Genomic DNA, 22,968 nt, shown 5'->3' on the forward strand with positions numbered 1-22,968 from the left:
TTATAAATGATTAATAAGTGAAAGATTAGCATATTTCTCCAGGTTGAAAATGAAACATTTTCCCACTTACAATAACCAATGAAGGGACTTCCCTGGTGGTGCAGTGGTTAAGACTCTGCACTCCCAATGCAGGGGGCCTGGGTTCGATCCCTGTTCTGCGAACTAGATCCCACATGCATGCTGCAACTAAGAGTTCACAAGCCACAATAAAGGAGCTCTGGAACCACAACTAAGGAGCCCACCTGCCGCAACTAAGACCTGATGCAACCAAACAAGTAAGTAAATAAATAAATATTTTTAAAAAAAACAATGAAGAAGAGTCTTAAAAATAAGAGAGTTTCTCTAAGTAAGAGTTCTCTCAAATCTCTAGTCGTTTATCGTAAAAATACCTTAATTTAAAATAGTTGCTAACTTCCGCTGGCAGCTCATGTAAGTATACTGCAAAGTAGCAATAGCAAGCATTTCCGTTGGACTCCACAAGAACAAAAACACAAAAGCTCTTGCTTTAACTGGCATTTGTGTTCTGTGCTTCCATTACCTTTCAAAGAGATGCCCCGAGCATGATAAAAATGTAAATGATACCAATCTAATTTGATGCAATAAATATTTATTGCACATCTGCCAAATGCAATGCAAAGAGCTTGGTGCTGTGGAGAAAACAGAGATGAGTAAAATATGGCTCTGAGCCTTGGAATGAGAGAGATGTGTTCACAAGTAGCTGTAGTTTCTCTAGTGAGTGTTGTAAAACAGATGTTAATAAAGCATTAAAGGGAAATGGGGATGCACAAGACCATCTATGCCCCACTCCACCGCTGGCCTGTGGAGCCAGTCAGGTTGGGCCAGTGGCCAAGCTGGTTGGTGCCCAGATTTGGTCTTGAAGAGGCAAGAACTCAGGTGCCATATCCTTCTCGAGAATGCTCTTGAACAGGGAGGGCAGAGAGGCAGGTAGGGCAGGAGCCAAGAGACCATCTCTAACCCACGTTTCCCCAAGCCTACTGACATCTATCACCCGGTAATTCTTTGTTGTGAGGGGCTGGCCTGTAGGATGTTTCACAGCATCTCCAGCCTTCCCCCACTCCACATGCTAGTAGCACCCCCTGTGGTCCTCACCATCAAGAATGTCTCCAGATACTGGCAAATGTGGGGAGACAGAAAAATTTCCCCTGGTTGAGAACTTCTGATTGAATCCAGAAGGAAAAGTGAGAGGAAATCTGAGGGGGAAGGGAGAAGAGCTGAGAAAGTTCACGGTGGGCACTGACATTCTGGTCGTTCGTGTGGATGTGAAGGTATCTGCCGAGAAGGAGGCCCAGGTTCTGGAGACTTGTGGGGGAGGGGAGGAGGCTGCAACAGCTGCTGTGGTGAAACCAATAGGGAATCAACTAGGGATGAGTAGGGATGGCCCAGCTGATGGCCTGAATTTGTGATGCATATAAACAGCCTGCTTATGAGATTATTTCCAGCAACCCCGGAAAAGAGGTGGAGGAAACAGGTGGTTGGGTAAAATCAGTGTTGAAAACTGGCAAAGCTAATATAGTAAAAGGTCTAGACTAGGCCCAGAGGATTGTCTGAGAGCGAGAAATTTCCCTCTACCCTTCTAGGTTCTTCTGGACGGTATAACGATCAAATTGACCTGAGACAGATTAACAGGAGAAAATCAAACAAAAGTTTAATAACCTGTATACATGGGAGAGGCCCAGAAGAACTGAGTAACTCACCAAAATGTCTGAAACCCTCACCTTAAATACCATCAGCAGTTAAAGACAACAGAGGATGTTAGGGGTAGGGACCTGAGACTTCAAAGGGGAGGAAGGCAATTGCCATGAAGATGGAAAAGCAAATGTTTGGTAAATAAATATTGGAGGGGCCCTGCGGAGACAGTGGGACAGAGAGTGGACTCTGATGTCTAAGTTTCCCCACCACACCCAACCCACATTCTTTGCCGATATCTCTAGTGATAACTCTATTCCAGGCACAGGCCTTCCATCTAAATTCTTTTTAGGCAGTTAGGAGGAAGGTCAAAGTTTCTTCCTGAGTCTTTTGGGCCTTGATCGTTTTCAGTTTGAGATAATCCACATGGCAAAGAGACATTTTGGGCGGCAAATTTTGTTCCCCTACAGGATCTTAAGTACATGGAAAAGCATTGTTAACTTTTCTAAGAATGATGTCTTACATTTTTCTCATAAATTACTATATTTTCTGAATTGTGTTAATGATTTAACAACCAATTTTCAGAAAGAGACAGAAACACTACATTACGTGTTCACACTGGAAGTAAGAAACAGAACCAAACTCGGAAGCACTAAAATGGGGATGGTAGGTCCATACAGTTTTTGAAATTTCAATGGATCTTATTGGGATCCTGATTCAAAGAAACAAACTAAAAAGAAAAATTAGGAGGCAACTGGAAATTTGAACACCTAGTAAATAATTGATGATAGAAAGCATTATTGTTATTTTATTTAAGGTTTGATAATGATTTCATATTCACAATAAAAAGTTACTGCTTTTTATAGAAACATGCTGAAATATTTATGAATGAAATATGAAATCATATGATGTCAATGGATAAGGTTGGGGGAAGTTACATTGAGTGACTGACATGGAGAACAGTATAAATGAAGCTGGATGGTGAACTGGGTTCATTTTTTTTCTGCCTACTTTTTTATATCTTGAAATTTTCCATAATAAAACATTAAAAGGAAAAGAAACAGTAAGATGTTTCAAAGCTCCTCATGACCAGCTGATTGAATAGCGGATAGGCTGTGAGCAAGGAGGAATCTGTTGACTGGAGGTGAACTGGGGGGGCTGTGGGCTGTTCTCCGTGGGTGATGGCTGGAGTGACAGGCAGTGGAGGAGACTGAGTTTTCACATGATGCTGAGAGGCTCAAATGACATGGAAGGAAAAGGGCCCTGGGGTGTGGCGGGGAGAGTGACAGGTGTGGGCCCAAGTGAGAAGCCTCACGGTGCTGGGGACGTCTGTGTTACCCTGGTTGAGACCCGGCTCTGAACCGGCTCAGCTCACCAGCCAGTGCCCTCACATCAGCCTCATTCTCCCTCCCCGCCCCACTCCAGTGCCAAACCCAATTCTCCCCAGTGGCAATGAGGAGGATTAATATGACCAGAGCCGTGGGCTTGCCCTAAGAACACGGCTTCAGTAACCTCAGAGCTCCTGGGGAACAAGGAAATGGCTTTCTAGGTCAGGTCAGCGCAGTAAATCTTTTAGGCTTGGCAGGACACGTGCGGTCTCTGTTGCAACTACTCAACTCCATAGTTGTCCATAGACAACACGTGACAAAGGGCCGTGGCTGTGTTCCAGTACCACTCTACTTGCAACGGTAGGTGATGGGCCAGATTTGACCGATGGGCTCTAGTTTGCTGAGCCCTGTTCTAGATGGACACCAATAACCCAAGTCATAGTCTCACATAAGGGCAAAATACAATATAAATAGAAGTGAGTGGGTGGGAAAGATGAAAGGACAGAGAAGGCTATGATGAGATCAGGACTTTGGGAAGATGAGATGTGACAGTCTTTCAGGGACAACCCGTTCTAAGATGTGACTGTCACGAAGGAAGAAGGGGGTCATGGAATCACATGGACTCGAGGCCATGGTGTTGGAGGTGTCATCAGTATGAATAATGAAGTATCTGAGAGGCTTGTGGGGGTGGGTTGAAGAAGATGACACAAGTCAAATCCCGGAGCTGTCAAGGGAGGTGTAAGAATGTCCTGGACGTCAAAGTGAAGGTAGTGCAGTGTAGGGGTTAGGAACCTGGGCTCTGGAATCACAGCTCTGCATGCTAAACCACGCTCTACTCCTTCCAGCTGTGTGGCTCAGCACAGATGACTCAAGCTCTCAGAGCCTCAGTTTTTCCATCTGTGAAATGGTCTTTCATCTAAACAAAGCTAGTTCTTTACCTAAGAGGAATTATGGTGCCAGTTTTAAGGGAATACATTTTTTTCCCACTACTGATACATATACAGATGGGTGTGTTTCAGCTATTAAAGGGAGTTATTTTTAATTTATTTGTTCATCTATTCAGCTAATATTTATTACTTGCTTAAATGTGCTCTAAAATCATGGAGCAGACATAATCATAAACTGGCTGGCTGCCATTTACTGGATGCCTACTACGTGCCATGGAACCATGACACAAACATGGTCCTTGTCTTCACGAACAGAAAGTTTTGTTTTTTTTTAAATTTATTTTATTTATTTATTTTTGGCTGCGTTGGGTCTTCATTGCTGCACGCGGGCTTTCTCTAGTTGCGGCGAGCGGGGGCTGCTCTTCGTTGCGGTGCGTGGGCTTCTCATTGCGGTGGCTTCTCGTTGCGGAGCACAGGCTCTAGGGGCGCAGTCTTCAGTAGTTGTAGCACATGGGCTCAGTAGTTGTGGCTCATGGCTCTAGAGCGCAGGCTCAGTAGTTGTGGCGCACGGGCTTCGTTGCTCCGCGGCACGTGTGATCTTCCTGGACCAGGGCTTGAAGCCATATCCCCTGCATTGGCAGGCGGATTCTTAACCACTGCACCACCAGGGAAGCCCAACAGACAGATTTTGTATATAGTTGGATTGCTGTGTATATGGACTTATTTATGCTAGTTCAATGTTGTGCTCTTGGGGGAAGGAAGAAAGAGAAAGAGAGAGAGAGAAATAAAATTTTTTTAAATGCAGGCAATTCCCCCTGAATTGTACACTGGAGGTGAAGCATAAAATGGGTCACATGACTCAGCTCTTTCCTTAATTGTCTTCAGTTTTATGTGACAGTCACAACATGAGCGGCCCATAAGGGAACTGTTTCCTTCTGTCTGTCTCTGTCTACCTGCATGACCTACCTAACTACCTACCTACCAACCAAGCATTTATATAGTGTTTACTCAGGTAGTGTTCTGAATTTATAAATATTACCTAATTTAACTCCCACAACAACCCTACAAAGTAGGAACTATTATTTCCCCATTGTGTTAAGCTAGCCTAGACTAGGCTGCAGTTACAAGCAACAGCAAAATACTCAATAACAGCTGATTTCTTATACAAAGACTGATACAGGTTGGACAGCCTTCTTATAAATTATAGCTATTTGGAACATGTCATTTTTTTTTTTTTTTTTTTTTTGCGGTACGTGGGCCTCTCAACTGCTGTGGCCTCTCCTGTTGCGGAGCACAGACTCCGGACGCGCAGGCTTAGCAGCCATGGCCCACAGGCCCAGACGCTCCGCGGCATGTGGGATCTTCCCGGACCGGGGCACGAGCCCGCGTCTCCTGCATCGGCAGGCGGACTCTCAACCACTGCGCCACCAGGGAAGCCCGGCACCCTAGTTCTTAACCTTCTCACCTCTTCTCACAGAGCCTGGCCCCAAAACAACCGCAAGGGAGGCTGAGATATGTGAGGGAACACTGGATAGTCTGTGGGTTATAGCTGTGCCGGCCATAGCCGTATCTCAGAGAAAGAGCTGAGGCACAGAGGTGTAAGTTTTTTGCCCAAGGTCACAAGCTAGTAAACAGCAAGCGCAGGATTTGAACCAGGCAGCCTGGCTCCAGGGTCCGAGCTGGTAAGAGCATAATGAATTACTTCACTCTTCTGCCTCGCCTATCACCGGGTACTTAGAGTGATCTGTACTAAGAGTGGGAGAAAAACTGGCTACCTGAGACCGTTGAAAGATGCTATGTCTTTATATGGGTAATTTAAGGTGTGTCAAGGGGAAATTTTGGCTAAATGTGAGTTTCATCTTATGTGCTCATTTTAGAGTCAGCTCCTGTGTCAGATGCCACTCCTTTGTATATTATGCGTACTAGCATTTATTGCCTCAAATAATCTTATCTACCAGCCTGGGGAGTCATCCAAAATAAGAGTTTAGGTTTATTTTAATGTTCTTAGTAAAACAAGTTCTACCAGGTCCAGCTGTCTTTGATGCTCGATGTCATCATATTATCAGATCACAGCTGGTAGGTTGCGATCATTTGCCATGGGCAGCTGCCAATTGCTTATCACATAAATGATGGGTCCTTCTCCCACAGATCCCCATAATTTCACATACTCTTCACTCTGCCCATCCCTTCTCAGCTACCCATTTCTTTTCCATGACCCTTTTTTTAAGAAATGCATTTTTATATAGCTATTTTATATAAACATGGATAACCCTTAAAAAATTCCGTTAGGTTTATAAAAATAATTAAGATTTATCATATATAAAATATACATATTTGTTAAATAAACTACACAGTGAAAAGGAAAGGTTTTAAATCAAGGATCATCATAGAATTAAATAACTCTAGCTCTAAGGTCTTTCAAAAGGATGTTTCACTCCAAATGGCAGGAACATGGCTTTTATTTTCTCCTCTATATTATTTTGTAGCTTTCATATTGTCTATAGAGTTACTTTAAAAACAATTGCAAAATGAAAGGTATTTATTCTATTTCCTTTTATTCCATTTTCTTGCTTTCTGTATTAGACATTTTTGTTTTTTCCAGCCCTGCACTGATTTCTCCCTTCTTCTGTTTACAGTACACCCTATGTTTTTGGAAGGATCACCCCTCTCCCATTTCCCGTTCAAGCAGAAAGTGAGCTGATTCCACCTCTGGCTCTGGGCTGAGTATGTGACCCAGGCCTGGCCAATCAGAGCAGTGAATCCCCCTACCACCGTGCTTGCTCCCAAATTGGTTAAATCCAAGATAACCCCAAGATTTTTCAAGAAGTAACCAGGAAAACTTTTCTGTCTTTTCCTCTAGGCTTAGAATTTTGAGGTTATAAGCCTTGAGCTGCTGAGGGCAATCCTCTAAAGAGATTGTGCCTGGGATAACAGCAGAACTGAGAGGTGGCCAGAGCCTGAGTCCCTATGGCATTGTTTTGAATCTCTCTATCTCACCATGTTAGGCATGTTAGCCAGTTCTACCCCTGTTAGTTAGGTGAACCAATAAATACCTTTTTTTCTTTTTCAATAAATACATTTTTTCTTTTTTTGCTTACACCAGTTTGAGTTAGGTGGATGATACTTGCCAATGAAAGAGCCCTGATGTTTTCCTACATGATACTTACCCACTGCCCTCCAGTATACTGTGTTAGTCAGCTTTCCCTAGGTTTTGCTGCAGTAACAAACAGCTCTTAAATCTCAATGCCTTATAACAACAAAGATTTATACTTCACCCTGTTTAATGTTGGCTGTGTGTCACCTCTGGCTCTGCTCCATGTCTCTTCTCATTCTGGGACCCAGGAGGGAGGAGCATCACCATTCCTCAGTCTCACAGCAGAGAGAGACGAGCAATAGCCAACCCATGCAAACAGTACTTCTGCTCACACTTCATTGCTCAATACAAGGCCCATGGCCAAGCTCAATATCGGTAGTAGGGGGGAAGTTGACACCACCTGCAGGCAGAAACCACATGCAAATGACAAAGAGCAGGGACACATGATTCTCTTATAGGTAAAGGAGTGATAGTTTAGAGCAATAATATAATCTGCGCATGTTCTAATCAGAGCTTAAGGAGGGGGTCTTCTTCCCCACCTTTCCGCAGCAGTGGATTACTCATATCTCCTGTTGGCCTTACTCCTGTTTATGAATCCAGCACTGTCCTCTTTTGTTGTGTATAGTCCTGACTTAACCAGCCAATCAGAAACAGTGAAATTATTTGCTATCATATTCAGGACAGGAAACATTTAGTTTTTTATTTTGACCAAAAAGTATTCATCCAATTTGTTCGCAAAAATAAATCACTGAATAAACACAAGGAACAAAAGTGCACTGCTGCCTATCTGGTCCCGTGTCCCAGGGGAGAAGGCTCATGAAAGACATCATTAAAACTGAGACCTTCAATGAAACAAAGATTGTGTTTTAGAAGAGAAAAGAAAAGGCTGTTTTGGGCAAAATGTCTTTTCAGCTAAGTTCTACCATTAGATAAAAGAAGAGAAAAGAAAAATCCACGATACTTTCAGGTCAGTGAAAGGTATCTTATGACCAAAACCTGAGGTGAGAATAGAAGTGTCACTGTGCCGTTTGAGGACAAGTGCCAGCAGTCAGATTTTCTGCACTGAGCTTGACAGTGGGACCCAAAACGCTTGTGCCTTCAAAACGGCACAGGAAATGGCATGCGTCCTGCACTAAAGATCAGAGTTGGATGGTAGCCTGGCAGAAAATTTGCTGTCATGCCCTGTTGCAAGGAGAAATATCCTTTCAATCCATTTTGTCTTATAGAAGATTTCTGTCTCAGTAATTCGAAAGGCCGGAGTCTCGTGAGGATAATAAATCGTCTTTGCTCTTTATGTTAACTTTCGTCTTTAGACAGGAAGGAAAGAGACCTGTTTCCTGAATTCAGGACACGCTGGGGTGCATAAATCCTCTGAGTGCCTCCTTCTGCTGGAGGTTTTTGTGTGGGTGGCCCTTTCTCTGGGGCACACTGTACTGCTTCCTCCTCTTCTTCCTGTTGTTTTTAGGTGGCTCTTTGGGAACGAGCTCGGGGAGCCTGTGTCAAGCAGCATGGCAGACACATCTGGGCTCCAGTCTTAGCTCTGCCATTTATTAGTTGGAATACTAGTTTCCTGTGCTGTTTAACAAATTACCACAACCATGGTGGCTTAAAACAACACAGATCTATTCTCTTATAGTTCTGGAGGCTAGAAGTCCAAAATCAGTTTCACAAGGCTCAAGTCTGAGTGTTGACAAGGCTGGTTCCTTTTGGAGACTTTAGGGGAATATTTGTTTCTTGCCTTTTCTGGTATCTGGAGACTACCTCCATCCTGGAGGGCTCGTGACCCTCTGCCTCCCTCTCATAAGGACCCTTGTGATTATATCACTGGGCCCACCTGTGATAATCCAGGATAATCTCAAGACCATTCATTTAATCACATCTACAAAGCCTCTTTTGCCATATAAGGGAATATATATATATACATTCACAGAGTCTGGGGATTGGTCTATTATGCAGCCAACATAATGTATAACATTGGGTAACCTGGAACTAATCCCTTCACATCGCTGAACCTTGCTCCTCTCTTCTGTACCATGGGGATGGTGATAAAACCTACAGCGTAGGCTTGCTGTGACAGTTAAAGATGGTATCAGAGTTTTTTGTTGCAAGCAACAGAAATTTAAAGGTTGCTTAAGAAAAATGGTATATATTGGAAGTAAAAAGATAACTCACAGACATAAAGGAAAAGGTAAGGATCTGGTCTTAGAAGCAGGTATAGGGACCCAGGGAGCACAGACCCCCTCTAGTCTTTGCAAGTCCACTCAAGATTCCTCTTCCAGGGAAAGGGCATCTGCTTGGCTAAGCTTGGGTTTCTGAGGCACACCTTGGCCAGGAGAGGGCAAGGCATTGTGACCTACATTCCCCCTGATACAGGGAGGGGGAGCTGTCAAAGCAAAATCTGAGGGCTGATACCACAAAAAGGGGGAAGGTATGATAGGCAGATAAAAATGAAAGATATTCACTGCAGAGGGCTCAAAGTAGGTATTCAAAGAATGATGGCTATTATTTGATCCTTAATCTTAAGAGAATAGTAACCACTGCTTTGGCAAGATGAAACGTGGGTAGCAGAATGACCAAGCAAGAGAAAGACAGAATATCTTCATTTAACCTCAGCTCTGCCACTGATAAATTCTGACATTAAGGAAAGTCCTCTGTTCCTTATCTATAATAATATTTATTCATTCAAAAATATTTATTGAGTGCCTACTTTTTTCCAGGCACGTTTCTAGGTACCATAGAGTAGAGAACAAAAGAGAGAAAGTCTTGGCCCCTGTGGAATTTACATTGTAAAGACAGACAATAACCAAATTAACAAAGAAACATATTGTGTGATGTAAAGAAGACTCAAGTGCTCTGAAGAAAAATAAAGCAGAGTAAAGTGGATTGAGAGTCCCAGGCCTAGGGTGAGAGGTGCTAGCGTTATAGACAGAGAAGCCGGGGAAGGCTCACATTTGCACAGAGGGTTGAATGACACGCAGAGGGAGCCAACCCTATGAAGATCGGAAACAAGAGTGTTCCAGGCAGAGGGAACAGCTACTCCGAAGGCCCTGAGACAGGAACAAACTTGGCCAGTGAGGCAAGAAGAATTGAGGGAGGGTGAGAGGGTGGCAGGAAAGGAAGCCAGAGAGGCTGGTGAGGCTGCTCCCACCTTGGGTGGGGCCTTGGATGACATGATAAAGAGTTTGGATTTTTCTTTTTCCTTTTGAGCATGATAGGAAACTATTGGAGGGTTTTGAGCAGAAGAGCTTTATCTTTTAAAAAGATCACTCCGGCAGCTGGAGGGGAGTTGGCTGAAGTCAGCACTAATAGTGCAAGCAGAGAGGCCAGTGAGCAGGCGACTGCAGGCAGGAGATGATGGGGGCTTGCAGTGGAGAAGGTGAGAAGAGGTTGGATTTGGGATCTGTCTTGATGCTGGATGTGCGGTGACAGAGAGCTAAAGCAAGGCTGACTTGGAGATTTCAGGCCCGAGCAAGTGGCTGAATGGGATTGGGGAAAATTAGAATTAGATTTTAAAATTTAATGGGTATACTGAAGAATCACAACTTACTGGGAATAAACATATGAAAACCTTTTTCCTTTTTCTTCTCCAGTAACTGCATCACTATATTACACTGAGTCTCTCTTCCATCTGAGAAGTAGCCCTTTAATAACTTTTGACCAAATTCCATAACTTCCTGCTCACTGTTTTTAGATAGTCTGATTTCACTGTTTGGATTCATCTTGTTTATTTTAAATCCTTAGTCTTCAGTCTCATCCTGGGTGCAAAACTCATCTTCCCCCATTCCCCAGCTCTAGCCACAACTGTCTATGATTCAGGGGTCCCTGACCTTGGAAGGCAGGGAAATTACTTCTTTATTTTCACTAGTCTCTAACTGAAATTTGGCCTCTCTTTTAATTATGAATGTGGGAAACAAACCTCAGTAGTATCCACAGTAACTGTACCTTTGTTACTGATAGCTACCATCAGATGTTTTTACATCCCGTTATAGTTGTTGCAGTGATCTTGAAATATCATTTACACTTGTCTCTTCTTTCAAATTATAGTAGTTAATTGAACTGCCATTAGCTCTTCTTATTTACTGTATGATTTAGAAGCACGTATATTACTTTATCACCAACAGTTTTAAAAAATATTTTGATAACTGTATTTCAGTATAATTGGTTTACTTTGAAATCTTATGTACTTACTTTTTTTTTAAAAATAAATTTATTTATTTATTTATGGCTGCGTTGGGTCTTCGTTGCTGTGCGTGGGCTTTCTCTGGTTGGGGCGAGAGGGGGCTACTCTTCGTTGCGGTGCGTGGGCTTCTCATTGCCATGGCTTCTCTTGTTGTGGAGCACGGGCTCCAGTGCACGGGCTCCGTAGTTGTGGTGCACAAGCTCAGTAGTTGTGGCTCGTGGGCTCTAGAGCACAGTCACAGTAGTTGTGGCGCATGGGCTTAGTTGCTCCGCGGCATGTGGGATCTTCCCGGACCAGGGCTCGAACCCGTGTCCCCTGCATTGGCAGGTGGATTCTTAACCACTGCACCACCAGGGAAGTCCCTATGTACTTACTTTTATATTAAAAAAAATATTATTCAGAGAAGGAATCCAAATTGCCAAAGTGAAAAGGGATTATGGCACAAAAGAAGTTAAGATCCCCTGTGAGAGGTTTGGTAGGGGTTAGGAAGGTGGCATGCTCTTCCCATACACCCCTAGAGAGGGAAGAAGGACAGTGGGGAGGAGGCAGGTCTCCTTAAGCCACATTAGAGAAAACATGTACTCAGTCACAAAGAGACTAAATAACAGAGCAATCTGGGCATATTTAGCAAACAGCAGCAAGTAGCACAGCCCTGGTTTTTAAGGTGGTTATACCAGCAGTCCAAGGGTGAGCACGAGGTCTTGCAGCTTGTTGTTTAGGGAACACTGTTAACTGGACGCATATGCGGCTTCCAGTGATGGGGCTGATAAAACAGGACTTGACTCTGTTTATATAGAGAGTGATTCAGCCTGATGTCGGGGTAATAACTAACTGCTTGTTGGTCTCCCAGAGTGGAGTTGCTGAGGGGGTGAAGTGAGATCACATTCTGGTAACTATGATTTTTTAAAATGTGCTTCAGGCTGTTAGAGATTAATGCAGCTGGCTCTTCCTTACAGGTTTTCGGAGCTATTCCTTGCGTAATGGAAGGCTGGAATTGAAAGAATCCTAGGAGATTCCGTCCTAATGGCTAGTCTGGAAGTCCCATTCCAGATAACCTCTGTTGTACTGCTTCCAAATATTTGAAGTTCATTACTCAAGACTGTGATGCCTCCAACACAGAATGTTTGGGAAACCAGTTAAGGCTGAGGGCAGGGACTGCGTAATCTCTTTTGCTGAATAAGCTGAGTAGAGGTTATCAAGTACTGGCCTCATGAATTGGTGAAAGGCTTTATGAATGATGGTTGATTGAGGGCCTTTGTCATTTTGTAAATGGCTTTGCATCTGGGTTGTGCTTTCATGGTACAAGAAAACAACGTAATCTTTTACCTAATGAAAATTGGAAAACAATTGGATTTCAAGATTCCGTTTTCAATATTAAGCAAGCCTTTCCCTTTTCTGCTTTATTCTTCGTAAATGTCATTTCAGATGGTAACTTTTGTCTTAGAACTGGATGGAGAAGTTAATAAAGACTAACTTCTCAGCTTCTCTTACGTATTTTGCAAGTATGCTGTAGCTTCTTTAGGTCTTGAAATCTTTTACTGAGCATCCAAAAATGGGGGAAGAGTTGCCTGTGTGTGTGTGCACATTTGTACATACACGTGTATACAGTCAGAAGAATAAATGTTCCTTCTCAGAATTATGGCAGCAACTGTTGTGATTCAAATAGATTTAATTCATGTTTGAGAAAAAGAAGGGGGACATGACAAACGAGCACTACCAACAGGACAATTCTTCTTGGAAACACTCAGCAGTACTGTTTTGTCCGTTGGAATGCTCAAACCTATTTGCTCTGGGGACCTCCTGTTTAAGCCCCAGGGAGCCTCAGCTGCCTTCTCCTGTGATTGGTGCTTTTGTTTTCCCTCCCCTCCCCAGTTCCCCCATGATGAGCAGTCACCTCTACTCAATCTCAATTTTTATTTGACCTGAAGCCAGTTGCACGGATTCCAAAAGAGAGAAAAGGGCCTAGGGCTTCCCTGGTGGTGCAGTGGTTGAGAGTCCGCCTGCCGATGCAGGGGACACGGGTTTGTGCCCCGGTCCGGGAGGATCCCACGTGCCGCGGAGCGGCTGGGCCTGTGACCCATGGCCGCTGGGCCTGCACGTCTGGAGCCTGTGCTCTGCAATGGGAGAGGCCACAACAGTGAGAGGCCCGCGTACTGCAAAAAAAAAAAAAAAAAGGGCCTGGCATAGCTTCTATCCTTTCAAGTTGACCTGCTGAAATGATTGATAATTCCTAGGAACTGCTCTCCAAAGATCAAGTCCTTTTCATTTGGCCTGATTTACACTGGCTTTCTCATACTTATTCTCGCTTTGGGAACTAGACAGCGCCCCATTATTTAGCCATGAAAGCAAGGATGTCACTAAAGGTGGCCTCATATTACTGCTTAAAGGCCTATTAGAAATCTCATTTCGCTTTTTGGAGATGTCATTGTGATGCAAAGCGGTTCAGGGTTTCATTACTGCTGGAAGCCCTTTGTTGGGCTCGCCTAGCCTGTTGTGTCCCCAGATTTGCCATTCTCCTTTCCTACTGCTATTCCAAAATGGGAGTACTGATACTTTGAGGATTTCATGACATCGGTACAGAAAAACGTACTTAAAACAGGAAAATTGTAGCTGAACAGAAAGGCACCATCAAATCTCCCCTCAGATACAAGTGACAAACTCCACTTCGTTCTGCTGTCCTGACATCGGATTTCCCTGTGGAACTTCAGGCAAATGAATACCTGCCAAGTTATTACTGTAAGGATTAATCAAGATGGCGTTTTCTATGACTGCGGCTTTTCCCCCCTCATTTTTATCTTCTAGGCAAATGGCTGTGTTTTCCTCTATTGAACACTTGCAGCTACTAGACCCTGAATTCCATATGAGTGACCTTGTGAGTTGCCCTCCTCTTCTCCGTGGTCCACTCCCTGTGTTTCCTGGGCAGTTTGCATTCTTAGCAGGAAATAGTCAGTGACCTTGAACGACCCGCTTCACCCCTCTATGCCTCAGTTTCTTCACTCTAAAAGAAGGACAACAACAGCTCATTATTAATGTCATGAGGATTTAATGAAACACTGTGTGGGAAGAGCTTAGCATACTGAGCTGGGCAGAGGCTCATCCCACAAAGATTTACTGAGTGTCTGCTATGTGCCAGACGTTGTCCCAAGTGCTGGAAATGCCAAGAGGAGCAAACACAGGCCCAGTCTCTGCCCTCATGGAGCTTTCAGTCTAGTTGAGGATTTGGGTGTCCTTTAGATAATCACACAGATTTATATCTCCAAATTGGGCCAAGGACTAGGAAGGAAAATTTCACAGAGTGCCAATGGCCCTGATCTAATCAAAGGACATCATTCCATAACATTTGAGGGGAGATCAGAAGAAATAATAAGAGTGAACTGTTGGTGGGAATGTAAACTGATACAGCTACTATGGCGAACAGTACGGAGGTTCCTTAAAAAACTAAAAATAGAATTACCATATGACTCAGCAATCCCACTCCTGGGCATATACCCAGAGAAAACCATAATTCAAAAAGATACATGCACCCCAATGTTCATTGCAACGCTATTTACAATAGCCAGGTCATGGAAGCAACCTAAATGCCCATCGACAGACGAATGGATAAAGAAGATGTGGTACATATATACAATGGAATATTACCATAAAAAGGAACGAAATTGGGTCATTTGTAGAGATGTGGATGGACGTAGAGACTGTCATACAGAGTGAAGTAAGTCAGAAAGAGAAAAACAAATATCGTATATTAACACATGTATGTGGAACCTAGAAAAATGGTACAGATGAACTGATTTGCAGGGCAGAAATAGAGACACAGATGCAGAGAACAAACGTATGGACACCAAGGGGGGAAAGTGACGGGGGGTGGGGGGGGTGGGATGAATTGGGAGATTGGGATTGACACGTATACACTAGTATGTATAAAATGGATAACTAATAAGAACCAGCTGTATAAAAAAATAAATAAAATTCTAAAATTCAAAAAAAAAAATAGTGAACTGGGAGAAGGAGGAGGTCTCAGCCCCAAGGTGCCCTTGAGCAAATTAGTAAAAGGTGCCCCTGCCCTAGGGCAGAGGTGGCAGAGCATGTGCTGGGGTTTCAGTGCCCTCTAGCCCATCTGCTGGGAGCCCTTGAGCAGAGAACAGCTTTGCACACCGTATGCAGTGGCCTGGCCGGGAGTAAGAGGACACTGGAGGTGGAGGAAAGCCCCTCTGCAAAGGCCCTGAGGTGGGAGGCCACACTGGTGGAGATGAAAAGGGCGCCTCTGGCTACAGCACAAGGAGCAAGGCTGGTGGGAGGGGAGCCGGGGAAGCTCTTAGTACATATCAGCTGGTATTGTTGCACGATAGCATTATTCTCATGAATTCACTGCCAGCACACTAAGGTCTCCTTAGAAACACCGAGGTCTCTCTAGAAGCCGTTGCTTTTTAACTAGTGAAGGAGAATTACTTCAGGGATGTGATTTGTTGGTGTGACGCAACCAAGATTTACAGAATAAGGACAGTGTATGAGGAGAGACATTTAATGTGGAAAGCAGGGAGGCAGTGTACCTCTAGAAAAATACAAATGCTCTATTACAGCCCAGAAAACTAGATGTTAGGCAAAAAGAAGTGAAAACAAAAACAGAACAAACAAAAAAAGCAAATAAAAATAAAAGCAGAACATTAGGGAAAGGTTTCTAACAATGCTATCATTTGGAGGTTGTAATTATCTCTCCAAAGAAGTAGAATCTCCATTTCTTGTTCTCTTAGAAAGGACCCGCCCAGCTGGAGACCCAGAACCTGGCAACACTGCACTCGCTAGAAATTGTCTTGATAACCCCTTAGGTTCTTCCCGGCTTTGATTTCTTTGATTTTGGAATAATCCAAAAGAGCATTCATTCATTCACACAAATATACTGTATCAAGGGTGGGGTTTTTTGTTGTTCTTGTTGTTGTTTTTAAGTCTGAGTTTAGAAGGAAATAAAACCCCAGATGCTGGAGAATTGTGCATTGTTGCCAGTTAGCTCCGGAGTCTGTCAGGCTGGGCATCTGCAAGTGGTGGCCCAGCCGAGGTCTGGTGTCAGCATGGCAATGTGAGGGAAGCCTGGGCTTGGGGATTGGGTGGATCTGGGCTCAGATCCTGACTAGGCCATTTATAAGCTGTGTGACCCTGGACAGGTTAGTCAACCTCTCTCTGTAAAATAAGAGTTAATGTAAACTCAAATGATGGCTGTCATTAGGGAGAGTCTGGAGGCCAAGACTCTTGGGGATCCCTCACTTGCAAAGTCGTTTCTGGGGATCCTGCCCTGAGAGCAGTCTCCATGTGATCCACATTCGTTCAGAGGTTTATTTCTTTGCACTATATCTGAAAAGTCTTGACTTTTGGTTTTTCAGAGGTAGCTGTGCTTTGGGGAAACATAAGGAACCAGAATTAAGTCAGACTTGTAAAATCTGGTCAGCAGTTAGTATCTCTAAACAGCTTTTAGGAAATAAACAACAAAAAAAGAGCATTTAGCCATTATTTTTGAATGTGGTATCGATGATCAGACATCCCACCATAATCTAAGAATCCCTCAAGAGCAGACACTGCTCTTGAGATATTTTATTGCTTAGTAAGATGTAGTAGAAGAACTTAACTTTAAAATGTTCTTGAATTTAAACCACATTAAACTGGAGTGTACGCTGATTAGAGATAAATTATAGTATTTCAGGAAAGAAATGGACTACTTAATTCCCCTTCAATAGAAAGTTGGAAAAAGAGTCCTTTATTATATCTCAGTCATAATGCAGTATATAAATGTGACTTCTGCTTTGTCTCTTGCTTTATGTCCACATAGGCTTATATCAATAACATGTGTGTTGCACCTTCAGAACTAACACGCCAGCTTTCTAACCTGAGCCCTTCAAAGCAGGGCAGGCTAACAGTGATTTAAGATTATGCTGGTTAAAAACAAAAAATCCATCCCAGATTTTAAAACAAAGAAATGCTAACTCAAGCCTAAACTTTTCTATAAAAGATGACATTGTTGCTTTCTAAGAATGGGAATAGATGAGGCACTTAATCAGAGAGGCCATTATGTTGTCAAAGGCTCTGCTGATGCTGAAGGATGGATTCTTATGGGCTTATGACCATTTTATTGCTTTTCAGCCCACGGCCGGCGATCCCACTCTCCCTCCTGCTGACAGAATCAGCAGCAGCACTCTGCATTCAGTCCTTCTGGAGAGCCTATCTGGTAAGAGTCATGTGCAATTACGGCATTTGGTCTGATGGGGAATTTTTGTGCTGTGGAAGACCCAGGGGACAACCTTTAGATGAATTTGGAACATAGGATAGTATAGCTAACATCCAGACCTCAGAAATAAGATTCTCTGTAAAACAGGTCTTAAAGAATGATTTAGAATTTCCACCAAAACTTATGCAGTTATTATTAAAAGTACCCTCCAACCTTTTTTAAAGTTTACTTTTTATTGAGATAAATTTTGTTTATACCATTTTATGGGTTTCATTATATTTCAGTCTCTGTATACACTACAGCATGCTCACCAATAGAAATTTAGTTTCCACCCATCACCCTACAGTCAATCCCCTTTACCCATTTTACCCTCGTTCCAGCCCCTTCCCCTCTGGTAACCACTTTTCAGTTCTCTGTATCTACATGTTTGTTTCTGTTTGGTTTGGTTTGTTCATTTATTTTGTCTTTTGGTTTGTTTGTTTTTTATATTCCACATATGAGTGAAATCATACAGTGTTTGTCTTTCTCCATCTGACTTATTTTACTTAGCATAATACCCTAAAGGTCCAACCATGCTGTTGCAAATGACAAGATTTCTATTTTTGTGTGCCTGAGTAATATTCCATTGTGTGTGTGTGTGTGTGTGTGTGTGTGTGTGTGTGTGTGTGTTACATCTTCTTTATCCATTCATCCGTTGATGGGCACTTATGTTGTTTCACTATCTTGGCTATTGTGAATAATGCTGTGGTGAACACAGGGGTGTATATATCTTTTCAAATTAGTGTTTTCATATTCTTTGGATAAATACCCAGAAGTGGAATAGCTGGATCATATGATAGTTCTATTCTTATTTTTTTGAGGGATCTCCACGATATTTTCCATAGTGGCTGCACCAGTTTACATTCCCACCAACAGTACATGAGGGTTCCCTTTTCTCCACACCCTCACCAACACTCATTATTTCTTGACTTTTTGATAATAGCCATTATAATGAGGATGTTGAACATCTTTTCATGTGCCTGTTGGCCATATATATGTCTTCTTTGGAAAAATGTCTATTCAGCTCCTCTGTCCATTTTTGATAGGGTTTTTGTTGTTGTTGAGTTGTATAAGTTCTTTATATATTTTCCATATTCATCCCTTATCAGATATATGATTTGCAAATACCATCTCTCATTCAGTAGGTTGTCTTTTTGTTTTGTTGATGGTTTCCTTTGCTGTGCAAAACCTTTTTAGTTTGATGTAATCTCATTTGTTTATTTTTTCTTTGTCTCCCTTGCCTGAGGAGACATATCCAGAAATATATTACTAAAACCAATGTCAAAGGGCATACTTCCTATGTTTTTTCCTAGGAGTTTTATGGTTTCAGGTCTTAGATTCATTGAAGTCTTTAGTCCATTTTGAATTGATTTTTGTATATGGTGGATACTGAACTACTTTCATTTTTTTGCATGTGGCTGTTCAGTTTTCCCAACAACATTTATTGAAGAGACTATCCTTTCTCCATTGTATGTTCTTTGCTCCTTTGTCATAAATTAATTGTTCATATATGTGTGGCTTTATTTCTGGGCTCTCAGTTATGTTCCATTGATCTGTGTATCTGTTTTTCTGCCAACACCATGCTGTTTTGATTACTATAGCTTTGTAATATATAATAGCTTGAAATCAGGAAGGGTGATACTTCCAGCTTTGTTCTTTTTTTTCTCAGAATTGCTTTGGCTATTTGGGGTATTTTGTGGTTCCATATAAATTTTAGAACTTTTAATTCTATTTCTGTGAAAAATGTCCTTGGGATTTTGATAGGGATCGCACTGAATCTGTAGATTGCGTTAGGTAATATGGACATTTTAACAGTGTTAATCCTTCCAATCCATGAGCATGAAATATCTGTCAATTTATTTGTGTATTCTTCAGTTTCTTTCAACAATATCTTAGAGTTTTTATTGTACAGGTTTTTTTGGTTTTTTTGTTTTTTTTTTTGCAGTACGCGGGCCTCTCACTGTTGTGGCCTCTCCCGTTGCGGAGCACAGGCTCCGGACGCACAGGCCCAGTGGCCATGGCTCACAGGCCCAGCCGCTCCACGGCACGTGGGATCCTCCCAGACTGGGGCACGAACCCGTGTCCCCTGCATCAGCAGGCAGACTCTCAGTCACTGTGCCACCAGGGAAGCCCTATTGTACAGGTTTTTTACCCCTTGGTTAAATTTATTCCTAGGTATTTTATTCTTTTTGTAGCAATTGTAAATGGGATTGCTTTCTTAATTTCTCCTCCTGCTTGTTCATTTCTAGCATACAGAAATGAAGTAGATTTTTGTATTTTGATTTTGTACCCTGTAACTGTACTGTATTCATTTATTATTTTTAATAGTTTTTTGGTGGAGTCTTTAGGGTTTTCTATATTTAAAATTATGTCATCCACATATAGTGACAGTTTTACTTCTTCCTTTCCAATTTGGATGTCTTTTATTTCTTTTTCTTGCCTAGTTGCTCAGGCTAGGACTTCTAATACTAAGTTGAATAAAAGTGGTGAGAGTGGGCATCTTTGTCTTGTTCCTGATTTTAGAGGGACAGTGTTACTGAACTGAACTCAGGTCTGCTCACCAGATGCGCAGCAGAGCTAATCTACTGGCACTGGGTTGTAGTGAAGGAAAGTACAGTGTTTATTGCAGGGTGCCAGCAAGGGGAATGGGCAGCTAATCCTCAAAAGACCTAAACTCTCTGATGGCTTTCAGGGAAAGCCTTTTTTTTTTTTTTTTAAAGTTGAGATAAGTGGCAGAGCTAGGACTAGAACCCAGGTGTTTTAATTTTTTATTTATTTATTTACTTTTTAGAAGATGTTGGGGGTAGGAGTTTATTAATTAATTAATTTATTTTTGCTGTGTTGGGTCTTCATTTCTGTGTGAGGGCTTTCTCTAGTTGTGGCAAGTGGGGGCCACTCTTCATCGCGGTACGCGGGCCTCTCACTATTGCGGCCTCTCTTGTTGCGGAGCACAGGCTCCAGACACGCAGGCTCAGTAGTTGTGGCTCACGGGCCCAGTTGCTCCGCGACATGTGGGATCCTCCCAGACCAGGGCTCGAACCCGTGTCCCCTGCAGTAGCAGGCAGATTCTTAACCACTGCACCACCAGGGAAGCCCCAGGGAAAGGTTTTTAAAGACAGTGTTAGGGGTGAGAGTTGCAGGGTGCCTAATCAGCTCATGGGCGATTTTTGATTGGTAGATGGTGAGGTGATAGGGTGGTGTTCAGTTCGATCATCAGTTTTCCAGCTCCAACCAGTCTAGGGTCTATGGGTGTAGGGCCAGCAGTTTCTACCTGCTAGGGGTCTAGTTTTTACTACACTTAACATGTTTTTTGAAGTTAACAAAAACCTTTACTTGTACTTTCTTAAACACTATGAAGGAAAAATACAGTCTCCCATAAAAATTTGTGTGTGTAGTAAAATATATATAACATAAAATTTACTATTTTAACTAATTTTTAGTGCACAGTTCAGTGACATTAAGTATATTTGCATTGTTTTGCAACCATGACTCCCATCCATCTTTCTAAACTGAAACTCTGTATCCATTAACTTCCTACTCCTCCCCCCCCCCCGCCGCCCCATCCCAGCCTCTGGCAATCACCCTCCTACTTTCTGTCTCTATGAATTTGACTACTTCTAAGTACCTCATGTAAATGGCATCATGCAGAATTTAACCTTTTGGCTTATTTCACTTAGCAAAATATCCTCAAGTTTCACCTATATTGTAGCATGTGTCAGAACTTTCTTCCTTTTTTAAGTCTGAATAATATTCTTGCCAGGAAGTTTTAAAATCCAGAAATCTGACAACCTCAGATGTCATAAAACCATCCAGACATTTCATAAAATATTTTTAAACTGACCACATGAACAGAAATATCACCTGGTATGAAAAACTATTTGTAGTAAACCATTCTTGAGAGTTGTGATGTTATAATTAGCATTGTAAATAGGTTCCTGAGAGTTAGTTATTTCTCGACATTAAGCACTTCTGTAGAAGTAGACGTGTTCTTCTTTCTTCTTCCAAAATACTGCGTTAACGGTTAGAAAGCCAGATTGTTTCAACATGCAAAACTGAGTGGGGTATTTAAAAATCCATTTGGATATTGTGAATGAAATCTGGCCCTCTCACAGTCTCCTTTCTGAAGTGCGTTTGGTGATAAGCCGGACTACCACATTAGTGGTGCTCTTCTGCTTATGATGTAGTAGGTATCAACTGATGGAGAAGACTGTTCTTTCATGATGTTCATAAGAGGTTCTCATGGGCCGTAATGATTGAAATTTCTTTAATGATTTAGGAGGCAGGGACCAGATAAATCCACTGAATATTTATTCTGCCTAAATAGGCTCCTGGTGTTTTAAGCCTTCTGCCCATTTGTTTTATTTTATTCTGTCTAACTCAGCCTAGACACCAGTGTGGCATGCAATTTTCCCCACCTCCCGACATCAACTCCCCCTCCAGGCATTGTGACAACTGAGAATCACAATGGCCATCAATCATTAATGTTCCTTGATGAACAATACAGTGCAAGGCTGCTCCAGCAGCCCCCTTTGTGGCTTTGCAAAGTTTAAAAAAAAAAAAAAAAGTGGAGATCCTGCAGAGAGCGATGAGAATCTGTGCAGTTATCCCTTTGTCAATAGTGAGCTGACCTGGGGTAAATGAGGCACCCTCAAGGAGAAATAGCTTGGTATAAACAAAGCATACAAGGTTTAGAGTTGTGCAGTGTCCCACTTCCCTCCGGCCTGAGACAGTTTGGATGTGATTCATTTGGTAACATGGACACTCAAATATCACATTCTTCTGGCTACAGGGGTTAGTTCATGATGGGCAGGGGAAGGCCAGTCACACCTAGTGAAACTCCATTCTGGGATTCTCCTAAAAGTTGCTGGGACGGAGCAGCTTGATAGCCTGCTGAGAGGCTAGACTATCAACAACCACCTTGCCATTGTGTGAAGAGCCTGCGGGAGAAGTGACTGCAGATGCTAGCGGAGCTGAGAGACCAAGGAAGGGGGCTGAGTCAATAATAATAGTTCCTACTTATAAAGATCGAATCAGATGGTTCGTCCACATGAGGGGGCTTAGCACAGTGCCAGGTGCATGATAAATCCAAAATAAATATTAGCTGTTGGTGGGGGTGATGGTAGTGGTGCTTCTGTTTTCCTTAATAGGGAATCTTTGAGAAAAGCCAGCTAGTGGCCTCCTTGTAGTTCCTCAGGCACATCAGGCACGCTCCTGGCTCAGGACCTTTGCACTTGCTGTTTGTTCTTTGTGCTGGCAGCTGTCAATCATGGTACCCTCCCTGCCTCATTCAGGGTTCTTCTTGGATGTCTCTCCTGGTCACCATTTCCAAAACAGCACCACCCCATCACTCCACAGCCTCTTACTATGCTTTATGCCCTGTTTATCACTTACCAACTACCTGTAATTGTGTTGGATATTCACTTGTCTACTGCCTGTCACCCTGACTAGAATGTGAGCTCCAGGAGGGTAGAAGTTGCTTGACTTGTTCATCCTGTATCCCCAGCCCCTAGAACACTGTCTGGTACATATTAGGCACTTCATAAATATTTTAGTGAATAATCAAATCCCTTAAATGATCTCTC

General features: G+C 42.6%; 1 protein-coding gene across 3 annotated transcripts in view; it reads left to right on the forward strand.

Moving 5' to 3' along the window:
- The window catches only part of IQCK (IQ motif containing K), a 127,139-nt gene that overhangs the window by 41,650 nt on the left and 62,521 nt on the right, over nucleotides 1-22,968 (forward strand). For all 3 annotated transcript variants that reach the window (XM_029221847.1, XM_029221845.1, XM_029221846.1), the window contains one exon: nucleotides 17,263-17,347. In XM_029221847.1, the coding sequence (XP_029077680.1) occupies nucleotides 17,263-17,347 (85 nt within the window). The remainder of the gene's footprint in view (nucleotides 1-17,262; nucleotides 17,348-22,968) is intronic.

Source organism: Monodon monoceros, unplaced genomic scaffold (genome assembly GCF_005190385.1).
Source record: "Monodon monoceros isolate NGI ecotype Baffin Bay Population unplaced genomic scaffold, NGI_Narwhal_1 Super_Scaffold_13, whole genome shotgun sequence".
NCBI classification, from domain to species: domain Eukaryota; kingdom Metazoa; phylum Chordata; class Mammalia; order Artiodactyla; family Monodontidae; genus Monodon; species Monodon monoceros.